A 17,144-nucleotide genomic window follows, 5' to 3' on the forward strand; every position below is an offset into this window, starting at 1 on the left:
ACTCGGGGTCACCACCGTGCACAAGGGAGCACTGCCTATTCCTTTGCTACATCAGGCAGCACAGAGAGTCAGAGTCTGGATGCTCTGTGGTTGTTCAGCCAAACAGGAGCCTCTGTGATCCCTGCTCCAAATGCGAGATCAGGACAGAAGTGGATGGAAAGACAGCAGGTGGATGCAGGCAGATGGGGGAAGAGGGGCTAAGAGGGAGGCAACAGCAAACTAGCACAGGCAGCGGCAGCCTCAGCTCACCAGCCGCTTTGCCGATTGTCTGCCTCCCTGATTTCCAACAGCAAGGCAGCAATTTGCCGACGAGCATAGTCAGTCGCCAAGGCTGCTCCTCAGACTGAAAATACCAGGGAAAACAAACCATTTCCATGGTACAAAAGCATGGCTTGCAGGGCTGTGATGCAGGAGTTTGTCTAAGTAAGGCATAGAGCATGCAGCTCAAAACAGACACCAAATACTTCAGAGCGAAAGGCTAAAAAAGGAAGGTTTTAGAGGAGGAAATGAGTCAGTACCTTGGAGGACGGGAGGGGGAGTTCAAATAGCTGAGGCATATAAAGTAAGCAAGTAGTCACCATCTCAAAAGCTACAAAGTCAGCAAAGTGGATGTATTGATCTCAGGGTTTTGTTGAGGTAGAGTCTCATTCAAAAATGGAGTCCACGGGTGACATTTTGTATTGACAGGGCTGGATTTTGAAGCTATCCTTCACTGGGCAGACATTTGCCAGCTGCAGTTCACACCAGTGTTTCTGACTGGATCTAAAGTGGTTACCACCAGCTACAGGATTGCTGGAATCTCTTCCCCCTGGCTGAAGGATGGATATTTTTGAGGTGTGTGTGGGGGGAAGTTTCAGGCTGATTGCAAACACCATTTGCCTTAAGAGAGGGAAGAGGGATTCACCTTTCATGATGGTTCATCCAAACGTACAGCCTGTGCTTCCAGCCTAGCTTATTTATAGCACTAACACTATGGGGAAGAAAAGGGCAAAGCTGGTTCAGTGTTGAAAAGCAGAAGAGCTAGTAAAAAAAAAACTCTTCTCCACAGTGCAATTCACAGCAATCATGTAGTCACTGTGACAGCCTCGTACTGCACTGAGAGGCTGGGGACAAGAGTCTCACCCCAAGAAGGCTTTAGCCTCACTCACCACCCAGCAGAACAGCTGTAACAGGGTGTGCAACACACCAAGCCAGAGGTGTTGGTGTCAGAGTGGCAGTAACTTCCTCACCTCTGCCCAGGTCCTTGTCCTATCCAAAGGCTGGCACTGAGAGAGAGAACTCAGAAACAGAAACAAAATTTCCTCCTGCCCTCCCCAAACCAGGGAGCTGCCCTTGGGTTCAGGGACCAAGGCAAGAGCTGCAGAACGGCTTTGACAGGACCCTGCTCCAAGTCTGGGCTGAGGGAACCCCAGCACTACAAAGGGTTGGGGCGATGCTTAAGGTGACAGGCACAGGAGGAGAGGGCTGTCAGGTCAGGGAGCAGCACAAGGCTGGAGAAACAGGCTCTCTCCCTGCACAAACAGCAGCACAGGACTGGCATGCAAGCAGGGGTTCCCAACCTGCCATACACACTGTTCATCCCCAGCAGGCAGCTCTGGGGCAGGGCTGGAGTCTGCAGTGCTCGTGCTGGAACAGCAGTGCAGGGGCTGTGGAACCCTGGGCTAAGGCAGGCTGGTACCACCATAACCACACACTTGTCCATGTATTTTGGTATATTTCTGCCTCAAAGCAGCACATCCGCTATGTTTAGCTTCACTGGGCTATGCTATTTTGTCATTTGGGGAATGAAAATTTAAAAAAATGTTGTAGTTGTTGAGTGGTTGTTGGTGAGTAAGTGCTCTTCCTGGAGCAGGCACATCTCAGGAGGCAGGAAAAAGTGAGAGTTTTCTCTTACTCTGCTGATGAAGGAGTTCTTGTCCCCACTGAATTTCATTTAACCAGTTACATACTTTCTCAACCTCCTGCAACCTTTCTAAAACCACCTCTCAGAACAGACTGGCCAGGAGGCCAGTTCCACCTCATTTGCCCTTATAAGTACACAGCACTAAACAGTCCCAGCCTTGCATCATCTCCTCCCCAGGATGTTTCACTTCTGTACTCCTCTGTCAGAGTGAAAGCCATGTCTGAAGAGCAAGCCTGGAACAGTAACAGACAAATTGCCCACATCAATTACGACTAGAAAGCACAGTTACCCCAGGTTTCTGCTACACGCCACTGGAGATGGAGGTCTGCTGTAGCACTGGCACACAGCACTGAGCAGCACTGCCTTGATTTCCTCTCCAAGCCACAGCCACAGCAGGGAGGCAGGACCAGAAGTTGTCCAGAGAAACTTACTCACAGGACTGCAGCTCTCCCTACTACACGGGCACTTTATCTGACTTGTTTTAGAACTACATTTCAAAAGGGAAAAAATAATCAACCCTGACCTCGTTCATTCTTGTTAATACTTCCAAAGAAAGTCAAGATTTGGGGTCAAATTTAAGCATTCCTTGATTAAATATATCAGAAATGGGCCTAGAGAAGAGCTATCCACTCAGGCTGATTAAAGTCTGAGTCATGCTGGTAGGTTTTTTGCTAGTTTTATTACAAATCTGATGCAAGAGCTGTTGCTAAAAGGAACCCCTGGCAGGAGTAAGTCAACCAGCACAAGAGCCTAATGAAACAGGATGGCTTTTTCAATGCATCCATCTTTCAGCAACTTCTCTTTCATGTAAACAGGCCTAAAAACATCTACAAAGAGCATCTACTAGGGTAGCCTGCAAAGAGGGGAAAAATCAAATAAAAATGGAAGCCCTTTATCTAGAACAGCAACTGGGATGAAAATTGTAAGGTGAGCATTGCTCACACCTTTAATAGTGAAGCTTCATGATGGTTGTAATGAAATATTGTTGTCTCATACCCCAGCCCTGAAAATGCCGCCATCAAGCCTTGTTTTTGTTTCCTGCTTACAGGGAGGCACAGACTCGACAAATAAGCTTTGGATGTTGGGGGCTTTTCGCTCATCGACTCAAGCCTGGAACATCACTGCAGTCAGGATTCGGTGATTAAACCCTAACTTTCTATAAATTTTGTACCATCAGCAGATGCCTTTGTGCTCTGATTACAAGCAGCCTGAGCCTCACTGGCTGGAACATTCAGGAATGAGCATTTTCGTCAGGGCAAGCAGGACTGCCATGAACACGGAACAGCAGCTTCTCTGAGCGCCGCAGCGTTTCCTCAGGGCCGCCTTTGTCCCGAGCACAAGCCGCTCGTTGTTGGGGCCGCCGGGATGCGGCAGCGCCGGGATCCGGAACCCGCGGGTGCCGGCGGGAAGCACCAGGCTCCTGCCGCAGCAGCCCGAGCCAATCAGCACCGCCTGCCTCAGATCGCACCAAAGTAGGTAGTGAAAAGCCCTCGGAGGCTGGAAAAAAAAAAAAAAAAAAAAAAAAAGAAGCCACAAAAAAAAAAAGCCTCCCACACTTCCGCCCAGCCGCCCGCCCCTAGCCGCTCCTGCGGCCGCCTCCTCCCGCAGACTGCCCGCCCGCCCCACGGCCACCCCCTCGGCCACTCCCCAACAGCCTTACGCCCGCACCAGTCGCTTCCAGCCTCACTCCCAGCAGCCCAAATCCTCCTCGTGCCCCCCGCGCTCTCCCTCACATCTCCCCCAGCCCTCGGCCCTGCCCTCAGCATCTTCCCCACCACCCACCCCGATACACCTTGGAGCAGGTAACCTCGCCCACCTCGCCCAGGGCGCGGGCCATTGGCCGGCGGGCACGTCAATCAGCTGGAGTCTCCCTGTGATTGGTTAACTCGTCAGGGAAGGGGCTGTGCATGGTGGCCGGGGCTCCCACCCCCAGCCCCGCTCGCGCGTGCGCACGGGGCTAAGGGCGTCGCCACGCGGGGCTCCCACCATAGCAACCGCTTCCTCCTCCTCCGGGCACGGCGGCCGTGACGTCGGAGCGCTTCCGCCCGGCTCGCGCCCTCGCAGCTTCTCTTCCTGCCGCCGGAACCCGCGCCGCGCCCAGACAGCCGAGGGAGCCGCCGCCGCTGTACCGCGCTCTGCCGCCCGCCCGCCGCGCCCCGCCGACGCCATGGTAGGCACCGCGCGCCGCCGGAGGGGGTGTTCGGTTTCTCCGTCTCCCGCCTCCGCCGTCATCCCTGGGGGAAAAAGGGGGGAGGGGGGCGGCGGTACCGCCCGCCGCATCCCGGCCGCCGCTCTGCCTGGCAGTTCCCCGTTTTCCTTCTCCTTCCCTTTCTCCGGTCCTTCTCGTTCGCCTTTGAACTTGACGCGGCCGATCCGTTCTCCTCCCTTCCCCCCCGCCCCCATCCCGCCATGAGGCGACGGAAGGTTACACCCCGCTTTGAAGCGATGGAATTGTCCTCCCTCCTTTTCCTCACCCTCGCCGTAAGGTAGTGGTACGCTCCGCGTCGCACACAGGCGCTGGGGGCGGGCGCGTCCATTTGGCCCTGGGGGGGGTGGGGGGAGGTGGTAAGGAGAGAGGGCGCGGCGGGAAAAGGCCGTAGGTGGGGGGGCTGCGCGCGGCCCTTCCCCGCGCCGCAGGGCGCGGCCGGGAGGGGACGGGGAGGCGGCGGCCCCGCCGCTGCACGTGAGGGGCTGGGTGGGAAGGGGTCGCAGCCGGTGTTGGAAGGAGCTCGCCCTTCCCCCGAGGCCGGGGGCTGCTCTGCTCGGGAGGAAGCGCGACTGCCGCCTGGGTCCCGGCGGGAGCCATCTTCCCACGGCCGAGGTGTTCGGGCCTGCCCAGAAACCGGCGGCGGCTCCGCGGGCAGCCGGGGCCAGCACGGGCCCTCCCAGGGCCGGCCCGGGCCCCCCTCCCCCGGGCCCCGCCGCAGCCCACAGCGCTGGTGGCGGACAAAAGGGGGAAGCGGAACCCGCGGAGGGGAATCGCTGATGGTAAAAAACAAGGTGTCGCAGCAGCCGCTCGAGGAAGCTGAAATTTTGAGGTAGTTGTTGCAAGGATTTGGGTTTTTTTTTCCCTGTTTTGCTTCTCCGCACAGTGATGGAAACATTTGTCCAAGGCATAACTCTGGAAGCAAAGAAACAAGTATATTTTATATCTGTACTGATTTGCTTGTGTTTCCCGGTTTTCAAAAAAAAAAAAAAAAGTGTCAAGGCTCTCCTTGCATAAATGGCGCAGAATAGACCAAAACGATTTCATGGTGGCTCGTTCTGTTTGCTTTGCCCATTCTCAAAGTTTGCATCCCTGTTTAACTCGGGAGACGGAGGTTGGCAAATTTGCCTCAATTATTAGCTCATGTAATTTTAACTGCTGCCCTGTTTTTGCTTGAGTCATGCACAAGCACTTGTCCAGCAACACACACTTGCCTGAGTTATTTACTTGTATTAGAGGTGTTAAATACCCTTGGTATTTACCAGTAGTTCATTGAACATGTGGTGTATCTGGGAAATTAATTTTTGGTCCGTAGGGCTGGCAGGCAGGATGTACTACTAATGTCCCTGCTCTCTCTAACACCCAAGCTCTGGAGCATCTGTGGCTGGTGTGCAGCGTGGAGCAGAGCTGATGGGAGTTGCAGATAAAGCTGCTAAAGAGTCTGATGAGACTCGCAGCTCTTGTTTAAAAGAGACTTGTCTCAACAAGCCAGCTTCCACCTCTGCAGTATGCAAACCTAGTTAAGTGTGACTACTCAGTGTGTCAGGCTTTATCCTGCTTCAGAACCAGGGAATTCCCAAGTCAGTCAAAACTACTATTTTTCATAGCGAACTCCTTTTTGCAACAGGCTTTAGATTGACTTTTTTGAGAGGCTGCAATTGTTGGGAAGAGTGAAGGCCTTCTGGCAAAGTACCGTAGTGCCAGCAGGAGGGCATCCTTTGCTATCAAAAGCGCTTGGATTTTCAGCTTTTGTGTCTTGCCACAATGTTCGGTTTCCTTTACTACTGGATTAAATGAGTCCAAGGTCTTCGGACGACCGTGCAAATTATGTTCCTTCGTTGTTATTCAGTGCTGTTCCCAGATCTGTGTAATTACAAGGTACATGTGTCTCATACACAAGATAACAGCCTCATGACAATTGATGCTGTCGGTGTCTGGCATGTCCCTACCATCCTTGTCAGAATCACTATCAAGAGGCTCCTGCTGGGCACAAGCAATGACCTAAGCAATGCCATGTGAGAGAGCCTGAATACATCCAGGACTTGCTTGTGAAGTTGTTCTTGGCCTTTTCCTTACCTGGTTGTTCGGTATTCACAGCAATCTCCTTGGGAGAGGAAGATCCCTCAGTAACAAGTATCAGGGATGCCCAGAGCTGGCCTTCAAAACCTGGTTTTGAGGGTGACGTTTAACCTTTAGGTTGCTGTAAGGCCACAGGAAAATTCTTATAGGCATTTAAGTTCATAATAGCTGATTTGTCTGCTGAATGTGTTTCTGAGAAGCTTTGATTTTTTTGCAAGAGTCTTGTTAAACACCAGCTTCCACCCGCATTACCTAAAAACAAGGATATTTCCACACAGGAATGTGTGCTGCTCAAAACTTCTGCCCTGCTACTACTGGCCACTGCAGTTCCTGTTTTTCAGTACTGTTGCTGGGATTGCCTTTTGTAGGTATTGCTTGTTCTGCCTACCTCACTAATTAAATCAGGAGTGAACTTCTTGGTGGCTCAGAGAAGGAGATAATTTCCTCTTTGGCTAAAAACTGAAGAAATTACCTTCAGGAATTCAAAGGATATTTATTTGTTTGTTTATTTGTTTGTTTTTAAAATAATTGTTTTCCTACTCATCTCCTTTTTTGTCAATGACCTTTCTCCTAGGACGGGGGGGAATAAAAGCTGAATGGAGTTTCAATTTCTTCCCCCACACCTTCCCCCTGCCAAAAGAAACCAAATGATGCGAAATAAAAACTTGAGTCTAGCTGGCAAGATCTGTCTGTAAGTGACACGCAGATGACTGTACTTTTTGCTGGTTTATGGTTTGCAAATAATGGCCTCTTATACAAGAGCAGTAAAAGGCTGTTAGTTCTGTTTCCTGTCAGGCTTCAGATCTGAGTTGAAGCCTTGGCCTTTCAAATGTACAGGCAGTCAGTCCCCTGTAAATGGAGGTGTCTCTCTGTCCAGCCATAGGTAGGCAGGGAATGTGGGCATTTCCAGATTCCTGAAGTCACTGGTGTTCCCACACTGTTGCTGGTCTCTGGGATGAAGTTGAAGTAGCTGCTCTTTTCATTTCCTCCTTGCATTGCTACCTGTCCTGCTCAGTAAAGTGGGGATGTTAGTATCAGATGTGTTTTCTTGAGTGCACAAATAGCAGATTAAAAGACAAACAATATTTACTATCTTTATGGTTTTGACCATCTACATTTTCAGTTGGCTTGTTGACCTTAGGTGACACCTTTCTAGAGGCCTGATTTGGCAAAACTTTCTTTCAGCCAGGCTGTTACCTTCCCTTTCTGGTAAGTCTCCCACAGCTACCTTGGTTTAGTTTTCTCTCAACTTGCTGGTGATGGCCCGGGACATGCCATTGTGTGCAAGGGCAGTGCAAGGGACAGCTCTGTCCCTGAAGGGTGCTGGTGGAAATAGGTTAAATTGGAAAAGTATTTATTGCAGAGATGTACTATGACACATTCATGAGTCACAGGGAAATGCTACATGGCTCCACAGGCAGCTCTGGCAGTGGCAGGGAATTTTGGAGGTAGATAGGATGGAGGAAGAGCCAGGCATGGGGAAAACAGGGTTTGCTGAAGAAACTGAGAACCAAGTACATGCCAATAATGTGACCAGCAAACATGAGAGCACAGTGTTCTCAAATCTGCCCTTGCAAGGTGTGCTTTAATGCATTCTCGGTGTCAGATTCTGGAAAAAAATGATTATGCTTTTCCCAGAAGCAGAAGTTTCCACTTGAGTAGCTGTGGATAGTTCACCGTGGTGTGTACAATGTGTGTGCATGGTTCCCAGACAAAACAAATCAAGAACTGTATCTTGGAATGTCTCTGGAGATAATGCATGCGGAGGCACAACTGTGGACAATTCTTGGGCTCTGAGCGCAGGAGGGAAAACCAACAGTCTGAAATTCTCAAGACTTAAAACCAAATTTAGTCCTTCAAACTTGTCTTGAGGCAAACTAAGTCATTAGTTCAAGGTGTTGCTAGCTGTCTTAGAGTTGAGGAAAACAAAGATTCTTCTTGGGTAAAATATTTTAAGTATTCAAGAAAAATAGTGGAGCTCACAGCACTTCCTAGCAAAACAAAAGTTGAATTTCATGGTGTCCTAGTTGTGTTTTTGTGCTGGCTTGCTACAAATCTAGTTTATCAGGTGTCTGGCATGTCTCTCACTCCCAAAGTAACATTTCTGTATGTGGGGATTTTATTGAGAAATCTTTGGATTATTCTTCTGTCTTCTCCAATTTAGATTAAATTTCAGTTAGGCTACTTGGCCATGAAGGCAAACTGTTGGGAGCTCTTAGTGGAGGCAGCTGGGTCCAGTTCCTGCCGGTAGGAACTTGCTGGAAGCCTGGACAGAAGGGCTTTGGGCTGCCCGGTGGAGGGAGGGCATTGTGCTCTCCCAAGACTTGTGCAGAGCTTTACACTTCAGGCAAGAGCGAGGCTCTATGAACAAGAGCCGCTGTGTTCCTGCAGTGCTGCTGACAAGGCACACAATGCAGTGCCTGCCTCAGGTGCCTACAGCAGGCCCTGTGAGATCCAGTGGGGATACTGCCAGAAGTGCCACGGGATAGTGTGTGAGTGGCTCAGCCCCCAGCACGTGCTGTGTCTTCAGCAGTTGCAGGGGGGTGCTGGGGGACAACTCAGTTGTGCTGATTTACTCAGAGAAACTTGTTCTGTCTCTCCTTTCTTGAATGTCTCCCTGAATGTGCTGTCATGGCATCATTTTCCCGTCTGGGAATTAGGTGGCCTGCCTGCTTGCTGCTGTCTTGTTGCAGTTAAGGGTCTGTCCCCTACAGTCAAATGTCACCAGCTGGCTGATGGTCCTGGATCCCACAAGTGCCTGCAGTATGTGCTGCTCACTGAAGCAACCCCCATGTGCCAGTCCAGAGCTGGATAACTGCTTCCATCCTGGAAAATGAGCAGGACCAGGCTGGCTGCTGGAGCTTTACACTGTTCAAGCCACAATGCACAAAATAATGACCAATGTGCTGTATTGAATCCTCTGAGCAGAGCCATATCTGGCCAAAGAGGGAAAATCCAGACTAACAAGTGTTTACCCTGTCATTACTGGGAGGGTGGAGGCTTCTCAACAGCTCTTCTTCTGGACAAGACAGCAGAGATGAGGTTAAAATGTTGCTTGAGGACATGTATTTAGAGTCTGGAATTTTTTCTTGTTCCAGTGCTCTTAGCAGTTGCTATTCTACAGAGTGGTTGTAACTACCTTAAAACAAAAGCTGCCTCGGGTTTGAGTTTTTTCCTTTTTAAGTATGTTTGTGAAGCCATTTGAGGCTGGTACGGGCCCAGCACAGTTATGACAGTAGATCCTCTTTTCAGAGGGAATTGGTTTGTTGCACTGTCTTGTGTCAGCCCATACTGTAACACAGCTATAGGGTGTTCTCAGATGGAACAAATCTGCATTGTTCCTGGCAACAAAATGGCTGCTGCTGTCAGCTTGTGTGATGAATCCAGGGGTTGTACAGCAACTGTGAAAAGGAGTAGCACAAGCTACTAACAGTCTTTTGCTTTGGAGAGTGAAAAAATCCAGTTGTCACTATTGGCTCTTCAGCTTCTGGTCAGTCCCAGTTATCAACTGAAGTTTTACAGTGAATTTTGAGTTTCTAAACTAAATACTTTCAACATTTTTGGAATCTAAACTGACTTGCCAGTGGAGCTTAGATTCTTTTTAAAGAAACAACTTGTCTCCTGACCTGGAGACATGTTTCTGGCAGTGTAGTAGCACAAGCAAATGCACATACCTGTACAGTTTGCATCAACCTGCAGGTCTATTGCTCCTGCTTCTGGCTCTCAAGCTGAGCATTAACCTCTGCTTTCCAAGTTAGCATGGCTTGGTGCAAGGGAATTATTTGTTGTAGTGTTTGAGCAAAGCTCAAGAATTGACAGAGGTAGAAGTAGGTGGCATGAACTGCTTTTCCATGATAAATAACCTCATTTCCATGCCAGTTCAGACTTTCTGTGCATTTTCTAAGAATCTTGAGGGGGTTTGTGACTAAAACCAGAGTCTTGCCACTGTACTGAAGTACCATTAGTTAGAAGATAAATCTCATGGAGGAAAAGGGTTCTCTTGAATTCACTGTGGATTTGTCCTTAGTGAATGATAAAATAGCTGTAGTTGCTGCACTTGTTTGTTTTATTAGGTTAACTTTGTGTTATTTAGAGTCTTCCAAAGAGGCTCTTGCCCATACCAAGCACAGAGACAGGAGAAGAAAGACCTTTATTCCTCATTAGCTCTCAGTCACACTGACAAAGTACAATGTCTCTGTATGGAGGAGGTGACAGAGGAATGAGTCACTTTGAGTCCATGTTTGCACTGTTGCTTGAATTTATCCTGAAACAGGCTTTCTCCATGTACTTTCCTCACCTTATTGGTGATAGGCAGAAGGATGGCTGCCTGCCACACAGCTGAGGCACTGTGACGGAATTGCTCTTTTCCTGTCCCAAAGTGCAAGCAGTTCTGCATAGATTACCGCTTACAAATTGACTATGCATTGTAAATCTTGAGGGAGGTCCTCTTGTATTTAGGTAAAACCTGAAAAAGCACTGTTCTCCACCTTGAAGAAAAGCTGTCTCAGATTGCTGATGTATGAGATTACCCTGGTTTTCTGCAACCAGCACTTAGGAGGTTTAGATACTAAACTCCATGGTAGTAGATTCTGCCAGCTGTGCCACCTCTCCTCACTGGGTTAACAGTGCTATGCCAGCCACCCAGAGTTACAGGAGGAGGGATGTTGGTAGAAAGAGGAGAATCTGGGCTCATCTGAAGTCCTCTGTGGTAGGTGCTGGTCAAGGCTTTAAAAAACCCCACACATTAAAGGTGTCCTGTCCATAACGAACCTCAAGGACAGCCTGAGCACTGAGCTGTTCCCCTGCACCTCTGTCCCCGGTTGCTGTTTCTTCAAAATGCAAAAGAAATCTCTTGAGCTCCTATTTTGGGTCTGAAGATAAGTTTAAAAAAAAACAAAAACCTAGCTTCTAATCTTTTTCAGTTGTGTATCTCACCTGCTGCTGTACCTGACTGTTGTACTGCTAACTGCTCATAGCAGTGGCGTGTCATGGTTTACACAGAAGGAGGCAGTTTTCCTTCTGATAGATGGATATGTGTAATGGCATTTGAATTTGGAAGACAAAAAAAACAGCGAGGGGGGAAGCAGGATTCTAAAGGAATCTCATTCTTTATACTGTATGTAGCACTTTGAACAGATGGAGGTGTACTGGACGGGCTTCAGTTTGGTCTTTACTGCTCTGGCCACGATGTCCTTCCAGCAGTGCCTGCTAGCTTTCCACATTTGCAGTACTCACTCTTGCACAGCTGCTTTTAAGCTCTCCATACAAGTCTCTCAGACTTGGTGCAGTCTGAGAACAAAACTCAGACATAAATGCTTCTACTTCCCAGTTTTTTTTTTTCTGTCTCATTCCCAGAAAAGCATCAGACTGAAAATGCTGTTCAGCCTTTTGTCGTTCTTGCCAGGTCTTTTCCTCTTTATTCTGTGCAGCTGCCTTTAACATCAGATTGATAATGCTGCATGTGCACCTCTTGTTCCAAGTTACACAGGGGAATACGATACCAACTCACTACAATTTCCCAGCTGACTCCAGGATGGGGGAGACATGGTGAGAAGGGTCGAGGTTGCTTTAAAAGCAGGTGCAGGTGGAGTAGGTGCTGAGAGGTAGAGACTTTAACTGTTAAGACTTGCAAGTTCTCTTTTGAAATACTGAATTCAGAGCAACTTCCCAAAGTTGGTTTGTTCAGCTAAAAACTACCACTGCAATTCCAGTATCCACTACATTTCCCTTGATCTCTAAGTTCATGTGACAAGTATGGAATTTGGCCAGTTTTACCTCTGTTCCTAAAGCAGCTAGCAAGCATGCTGGAAATGGCTGGGAAACTTTGAACAGAAGATCCTTGTGGGCTTGTCCAGCCAGCCTGAAACAGGGAAGAAAATAAAGCTGCTGTAATGCCAGAGGATCTGCCACAACTGAATCTCAGAGAACAAGGGGTTGGCATGCCTGTAAAACTCCCCCAAAACAATGTGTAAGTGGGATTGTGCCTTCTTTGGAATGGTTTTTGGTTTGGCAGATGACTGTGGGCAGCAGCGAGACTCGAGATTCTTTGCTTGGCTTTGGAAAAGGGGGTCTGCAGCCTTTTCTGCCACAAGCAACTATTGCAAGAGTCTATTGTCTTCTAGCCTTGGATTTAAGGCAGTGCCATAATGTAGTTGGGAAAATTAGAGGTGGAAGGCCTGAAGCTGTTTGCTGTGGTCTTTGCAGGCCTCCGGAGTACAAGTGGCTGATGAGGTGTGCCGTATCTTCTATGACATGAAAGTGAGGAAGTGCTCCACGCCGGAGGAAATCAAGAAGAGGAAGAAGGCTGTCATCTTCTGCCTCAGTCCAGACAAAAAGTGCATTATTGTGGAGGAAGGCAAAGAGATTCTGGTGGGAGATGTTGGAGTGACAGTCACCGACCCTTTCAAGCACTTTGTGCAGATGCTTCCGGAGAAGGATTGCCGCTATGCCTTGTATGATGCAAGCTTTGAGACCAAGGAGTCCAAAAAAGAAGAGCTGATGTTTTTCTTGTGGTAAGCCACCTTCCCAACTCTCTCATTCCTAACATTTAGTCCAGACTCTGTGGGGGAGGTCTCTGAGAGTTTGTATTGCCCAGGCTGGGAAAATGGCATGCTTAAAGTGAGCTGGGCAGCCTGGTGCCTGTATTCTGGAGCCATGAGATGTTTTGTTTGTCCGTGGTGGGTAGGATACTGCTTCTGTCTGGGATGGATAATCAGTGTCATAATTTCACTCTGGTGTCTCTCACTAGGGCACCAGAACAAGCACCTCTCAAAAGTAAGATGATCTACGCAAGCTCCAAGGATGCAATCAAAAAGAAGTTTCAAGGTATGTGATACAATTAATGCTCCTAACTCTGCTGTGTCCCTTGAGTATGCTGCATGGCTTAATTAGTTTAGGATTTGGGGCTTTTTTTGTTGTTTTTCTGAGATACTGGTGAGAAGTGAAGTGTCATGTGACAGAGCTAAAAGTGAGCTCTGGCTCAAATTTACATTGTCTGACAAAATTAGAGAGGCTCTAGGACAGTGCTCAGGACAAGAGCAAGTTTTGCAATGTGTGATGGACCATATGGAGAAGCACATTTGCACCACACGGGCTAGAAACTGTTAGATTCATAGCACAGTGCTGGATTTTGTGCAGAGCTGCCTCAGTGGCAGAAGCACTTTCATACCTGTGTCTGTTAAAAACTTACTATGCTGTAGTGAGTCAGTCTGGCTGATAGCCAGGTAGCACTTTTCAGCTGATCAGGCTGCACTGGGCTGAAGTCTTGCAGGGTGTAAGACTGACAGGATTGTTGTGCAGCAGTGCCAGCCTTCACAGGATGGCTTACCCAGGGACTGGGACTGCTATGGGAGAATGTTGTGTGCTGCACATGTGGAAGTTGAGAAAAATAAATCATGAGGAAATTCTGCTTTTCACCATATAAGGCAGACACGGGTTGGGCTCTCCAGCCAAAAGAAAGCGCTGTTGATTGCTTAGCCCAGCTCTCACTCTGTGCCTCTCAGGGTCACAGTGTGATGCTTTCAGCCACCTCTGCAGAGCCAGCAGGAGCTGAGTGATCCCTCTCTGTGTGCTTGCCTGGAGCTCCCTCCCCTGCTGTATCCAGGGCAGCACAAGAAATGAGGGATTCACTCTAAGAGCTTGCCATGAAAGGCCAACAGTCTGAGCACTGAGCTAGTGACAAATTTCTCCCTACATGTCCCTTCAGTGACATTTGGTGTGCAGCCAGATGTCTCCTGGGATGTGTCAGGGAAAAACCGTCAAGTTCCCTAAACTGAGGCAGGACTTGTCTGCTTGAGTGATTGGATTGCTTCTTCTAATATTACTACCAGGTATGTTTCTTTGATTGCTTACCAGCATGTTGAAATACTGCATTATTGTGTGTTTTGCCTCCTTTTTTTAGGCATAAAGCATGAATGCCAAGCAAATGGGCCAGAGGACCTGAACCGAGCTTGCATTGCTGAGAAGCTAGGAGGCTCCCTAGTCGTAGCTTTTGAAGGAAGTCCTGTGTAGATGTCATACAGTGCCACAACTCTACAAGCATTCCATGTTTTACTAGATCAGTTATATAAAGCAAACATTCTAGGTAAGGGTTTCACTAACAGTAGGGAAGCTGTCTTGTAGAACAAATTAGATTTTGGAGATGTAGCTTGTATGTACAAATGACCCTAAATAAATGAAATTAAGGATTTATCTTGGTGTATTAATATTTGCATTGGTTGTCCAGCCCAGTACTGTCCCCAATGGATTAACACTAAAGGTCTCCAAAATTTTGAGCAGTGTATCATGAAAGGTGGAGAGGTGAGAACGATCTGGTTCCTGTTCTTGCTTTTCTAAATACTAACAAGTGAAATTCAAAAACTTTCCCCTGTAACCATTTAAGACAAAATGTAAAACCTGTAGTTTAACGTCAGCTAAAGCAACCTGTTAGCACCAAAACTGGGTTAAATTCTTAGTGCTTGCAGTTGCAGAGCTGTACTAAAAAATCCTAATTATGAAGCTAGACATAAAACAGACAATTTTTCTGGAGAAATAGTCCTAATCTGCTCTCCTGTAAACTCACGGTGCAGTAATAATATTTAAAGGTTCACTTGTTCTGTAGGTTCAATTTTCTTGTTATGAAGTGTCTTGAGATCTCTTTCCTCCTGAGTAATTCTATAGAAATTGTTTTTTCTGTTGAACATAGTTGGATTTAGAACTACCTTTCTCTAATAAACACTTACTAATGGATCAGATGCTTCTGAGGCTCTTATAAACGCAGATTCTTATATCAGAGCTCTCCAGTTATGGGTAGTAAAATGAAAAGGAACCACAATTTTAAAAATGGTATTTTCAGCCCCAGTCTTTGGTCTCTTGGTCCATTTGTCCATAATTACTATTGATTTAACTTAGTAGAACCAATCAGCCTGACTAATATGGCTTGATCTGGGCTTTTTGTCTGTTAGCTTCTTTAATTCTGTAGAAATGCATGGAAATATCACCTACTAGAAAGTTTGACCTGAAATGCCTTTTGTATGGGGGGTAGAGAACATTCCTGTGCCAGCTGCAGAGATCTTAAAAGCTTCCATGTTTCATCAGTGGTTGATTAAAGCTGTTTCCTTTGTGTAATGTGTACATGGGAGTTGCATAGAGTTTTCTTGTATGTCTGTAGAGAAAAAGAAAAAAAACAAACAAAACCCTTAGCCTCCAGTGCATTACTGTGGTATGTTCTGTGTGTGCCAAATTTGAACAGCCTAAATAAATGGGCTTTCCCTCCCCTGGGTCAGTGACTGATTGCTCTCCAGCCTCGGGATCAGCCCTCCTGCAGTGGGGCTGGCACTGCTGGATCTGGGTAAGCACTAAGGAACCTGCTGTGCCTTCTGCAGCGACTGCCCTGCCCTGCTCTCGAGAGCAGGAATGGGAGGAAACAGGCTGGAAGGAATTGCTGGAGAAGCTGGAGGGATCTGGGGGAAAAGGAATGTGCTCCTCTCTTTGGCTCTGCATTCTGCAGGCACCTCTTTCTGCCTTTTAGGCTTTGGCCCCAAATTCCCACATTGGCTGGGGGCCATCCTGGGAGCCATCTCCCTGTTTGCAGTCTGAGCAGCAGGAGCCCAACCATGTGTTGGTTGTTCTGTTCTGCCTTCCCTGTGAGGACTGAGGGAGCTTCCTCTGGCCTGGCCCATGGAGCCCGGGCAGTCACAGGATGGCCCTTCCTTCCTGGGCCGTTCCCAGCTGTGCAGGGACAGAAAGCTGCAGTGTCTCCTCAACTCCTGTGCTGCTGTGTCTGGGGACCAGGGGAACTGGGGCCATTACTAACTCAGCCTGTGCCCTCTCTGGCCAGGCTGTGTGGTTAAAACCCTTCATTAAAGACAGGCATTGACTGATTGCTGTGACTTGGCACCCATGTGGGTCCCTGGGCTGGGACCACAAGGTTTTCTGATGCAACAGGAACCACTGGAGTGCAGTTTCCTGATTCTGAGCAAAGCAAACTGGCCTAGATTCTGCTAGGGCTTCTAGCCTGTCTTTCAGTCAAGCTGGGGCTTGCCCAAGTGTGTAATGATCCTCATAAACAGCTCCTCCTCACCCAGGTGGCTGCAGCACTGATCCCTGTCCAAAGTCCACGGGGAGATAAGGAAACCGGTGTGACATACTGGGAGTGGTGCTGCCTGACAAATGGGCAACTCCTAGCCAAGATCCAGCTGATAGCCCGTGCCTGCAGGCATCTTTATCAAACCCAGGTGATACTGTGGTCACTTCTCCCTGGGATTTTCTTCCTTGGTCACAAAATGGAGCAGGAGACACTGCAAAAGAGGAAGGATGTCAGACCTGTGAGGTAGAAGAACATTTCCTACAATGTGAAAGCCCTTGGATCAAGGACTCGGGTTCAAAGTACCTTAGTCCCAGAACTGAGTGATAAGGGGTGACACTTTGGGCCTTGGCTGGGTGTGGTGCCATAGCTTCAGCTGCTTGATAAGTCTGGCTGCTTTTGGGACCCTCAAAAGAAGTCCCAAAGTGTATTGATCTAACAGCAACTCTTAATCCTCAGAGCTGTGGTGCTGTGGGGTTTGCCTCCCCTCTCAGGGTTGTTTGTCCTGCTTTTCGAGGGGTTGAAACTCTTGTGACTGATTTTTTCTCCCAAATCACCCAGACCTGAAAAGGCAGAAGGCAAACAGGGAGTGACAACATGGTGAATGCTTCCTACAACTTGGCTGGTTTCTGGTGGGAGAAATAACTTCCTAACCCCTGTTACATGAAGAAAAAGGTGAAAGAGTTCAGGTGAGGGAGGCAGCTCAGTCACACAAGCTCAGCAGGACTTGCCCAGGTAGTGCAAACATTTTGAAGTCCTCATGCAGGTAGTGGTTTCCCAAAAGCCATTTTTGTCCATTTGGCCTGTGAGAAGATGAGAACAGGAAATGGAGACTGATAATTCAGGCCTAAGTGTAAACAGTTGGCAGAGTAAATATAATTTACAACAAAGGT

At 48.2% G+C, this 17,144-nt stretch overlaps 1 protein-coding gene across 2 annotated transcripts; it reads left to right on the plus strand.

The window, feature by feature from the left end:
• Positions 1–3,888: 3,888 nt before the first annotated feature.
• DSTN (destrin, actin depolymerizing factor) lies at positions 3,889–15,441 on the plus strand. 2 transcript variants are annotated; one of them, XM_033054767.1, is made up of 4 exons: positions 3,889–4,073; positions 12,393–12,700; positions 12,937–13,013; positions 14,089–15,441. In XM_033054767.1, the coding sequence occupies exons 1-4, from the start codon at positions 4,071–4,073 to the stop codon at positions 14,196–14,198; spliced, it is 498 nt and encodes a 165-aa protein (XP_032910658.1). In that variant the 5' UTR covers positions 3,889–4,070; the 3' UTR covers positions 14,199–15,441. The 2 variants fall into 2 exon arrangements, with proteins under 2 accessions (XP_032910658.1, XP_032910659.1); XM_033054768.2 differs by lacking the exon at positions 3,889–4,073 and adding an exon at positions 4,923–4,941.
• The last annotated feature ends 1,703 nt before the right edge of the window (positions 15,442–17,144 follow it).

Source organism: Catharus ustulatus, chromosome 3, assembly GCF_009819885.2.
Source record: "Catharus ustulatus isolate bCatUst1 chromosome 3, bCatUst1.pri.v2, whole genome shotgun sequence".
NCBI lineage: Eukaryota > Metazoa > Chordata > Aves > Passeriformes > Turdidae > Catharus > Catharus ustulatus.

What these genes read in the sequence shown, in the direction of transcription:
- DSTN (XM_033054767.1), top strand. An exon ending in GAGCTGATGTTTTTCTTGTG is followed by an intron (nt 12,701 to 12,936) that starts GTAAGCCACCTT and finishes GTCTCTCACTAG; the next exon opens with GGCACCAGAACAAGCACCTC. An exon ending in AATCAAAAAGAAGTTTCAAG is followed by an intron (nt 13,014 to 14,088) that starts GTATGTGATACA and finishes TCCTTTTTTTAG; the next exon opens with GCATAAAGCATGAATGCCAA.